The sequence below is a fragment of the Lepidothrix coronata genome, unplaced genomic scaffold, assembly GCF_001604755.1.
Source record: "Lepidothrix coronata isolate B3197 unplaced genomic scaffold, Lepidothrix_coronata-1.0 Scaffold2679, whole genome shotgun sequence".
In the NCBI taxonomy this organism is placed as follows: Eukaryota; Metazoa; Chordata; class Aves; order Passeriformes; family Pipridae; genus Lepidothrix; species Lepidothrix coronata.
This window is the reverse complement of record NW_016692859.1, coordinates 1-2,217: the sequence shown is the minus strand read 5'-3', so window position 1 is coordinate 2,217 and position 2,217 is coordinate 1. Positions and strand designations below refer to the sequence as shown.

Sequence of the window (2,217 nt, the reverse complement as noted above, 5' to 3'; positions counted from 1 at the left end):
GCCTGGGATGGAGTGGGAGGGGTGGGATGGGAACAACACTGGGATGGGATGGGTGGGAATCAGACATGGAGTGCCTGGGATGGGATGAGAAGGATGGGAATAACACACATGCACTGGGATGGAGTGGGAATCACACACACAGTCCCTGGGATGGGATGGGAGGGATAGGAATAACACACATGCACTGGGATGGGATGAGAGGGGTGGGAATCCCACACACAGAGGCACCAAATGGGATGAGCAGGATGGGAATCCCAACTGCCCCACACCCTGGGGGTGCCCTGTCTCTGTGCCCAGGCGTCCCATCTGTCTGGATCGGGAAGCACTGCGGGTCAGGTGCCAAACTCCATAAATTGGGGGGAGTTCCTTTGTGGGAAGGGGAAGGATGGGGGATCCTCCTGCTGGGAGCACCCGGGAAGGTGGAGCTGAGGATGGTGAGGCTGAAGCACCCCCGGGGGGGGGCTGGGGGGCATTCCCTGTGATCCCGGTTTCCGTGGGCAGCATTCTCCTGCAAGGCAGGCGAGTTCCTGGAGATGCAGGTGCAGTCGTGCCGCCCCTGCGCCGCTGGCACCTACTCGCTGGGCACTGGTGTCCGCTTCGACGAGTGGGACGAGGTGCCCCGCGGGTTCGCCAATGTGGCCACCAACCTGGAGCTGCAGGAGGGGCCCGGGAACACCGCTGGGAACTGCAGCGGGTGAGGAAACACAGGGGAAACCGGGAGCGGAAACCAGGAAACCAGGATGGGACACTGGGATGGGAAACCAAGATATGGGATGGGAAACTGGGATGGGAAACCCGGATGGGGAAAACAGGGTGGGACGCTGGGATGGGAAACCAAGATACAGGATGGGAAACCGGGAGGGGCAACAGGATGGGAAACTGGGATGGGAAACCAGGAAGGAGCACTAGGATGGAATACTGGGATGTGGCACTGGGTTGGGACACTGAGATGGGGCACCAGGCACCAGGATGAGACACCCAGATGGGGCACTGGTATGGGAAACCAGGATATAGAATGTGGCACTGGGATGGGCACCGGGATGGGAAACCGGGCACTGGGATGGGGCAACAGGAGGAAACCAGGAGGGGGCACCAGGATGTGACACTGGGACGTGGCTCCAGGATGTGACACTGGGATGGTGCACTGGGGTGCGAAACCAGGATGTGGCACTGGGATGTGGCACCCACGGGAGTCCCCACAGCACTCAAGGGGGTCCTCCTGGTTGCACCAACAGCCTCTGAACCCTCCCAGTTGTCCCAACACCCACCAACCCCTCTCAGTTCCACCAACAACCCCCAAACCTCCCAGTTGTAACAACCCACCAAACACTCTGGTTGTCCCAACAACTCTCAACCCCTCCCAGTTGTCCCAACAACCCCCAAACCTCCCGGTTTGTCCCAACCCCCACTCACCCCACTCCCCCGTGTCCCCCACCCCGTCCCTGCTCCCCGGGGGCCCTCCTGGCCAGTCCCCCCCCCATTCCTACCTGGAATGGCCGCAGGACCGTCGGGGGCTGTGTCCCCCCCCAGGTCAACGTGGGTGCCCCGGGGGGACTACGTGGCCTCGAACACAGACGAGTGCACAGCCACGCTCATGTTCGCCGTGAGCCTCAAGCAGGCGGGGACTGTCACCTTCGAGTACCTGTATCCCGACAGCAGCATCGTCTTCGAGTTCTTCGTGGGTGCCAGGGGGTCACCTGGGCACCTCAGGGGGTGCCTGGTGCCGTGGCAGGGGGCCCTGGGGGTGTGGGGGGGCGTCTTTGGACAAGGGAGGGGTGTCTTGGGACAGAGGAGGGGTGTCTTGGGACAGGGGAGGGGGCTCGGGAAGTGGGAGGGGTCTCTTGGGACATGGAGGGGTATTTTGGGACAGGGGAGGGGTGTTTGGGGACATGGGAGGGGCCTGAGGGACAGGGGAGGGGTCCTTGGTGACCTGAGGGTCACCTGAGGAGTTGCCTGGGACCGTGTCAGGGGTCCCTGGGGACATGGTGGAGGGTCCTGGGGACGTGGAGGGGTCTCTTGAGACAGGGGAGGGGCCCTGGGGACCTGAGATCACCTGATGAGGGTTGCCTGGGGCCATGTCAGGGGTCCCTGGGGCGTGGGAGGGGTCTTTTCGGACATGGCAGTGGTCCCTGGGGACATGGAGAGGTCTCTTGGGACACGGGAGGGGAAATTCCCTGGGGACGGGGGGGCGTTCTTGTGGACAGGGGGGATCTCTGG

General features: G+C 63.0%; 1 protein-coding gene across 1 annotated transcript; it reads left to right on the top strand.

Moving 5' to 3' along the window:
* Positions 1 to 34: 34 nt before the first annotated feature.
* On the top strand, positions 35 to 1,678 carry LOC108491914 (UPF0577 protein KIAA1324-like; the record flags this gene model as incomplete). Its single annotated transcript, XM_017803708.1, has 2 exons — positions 35 to 694; positions 1,531 to 1,678. Coding segments are annotated over exons 1-2 (309 nt in total), but the record flags the coding sequence as incomplete, so codon positions are not given.
* Positions 1,679 to 2,217: the final 539 nt, after the last annotated feature.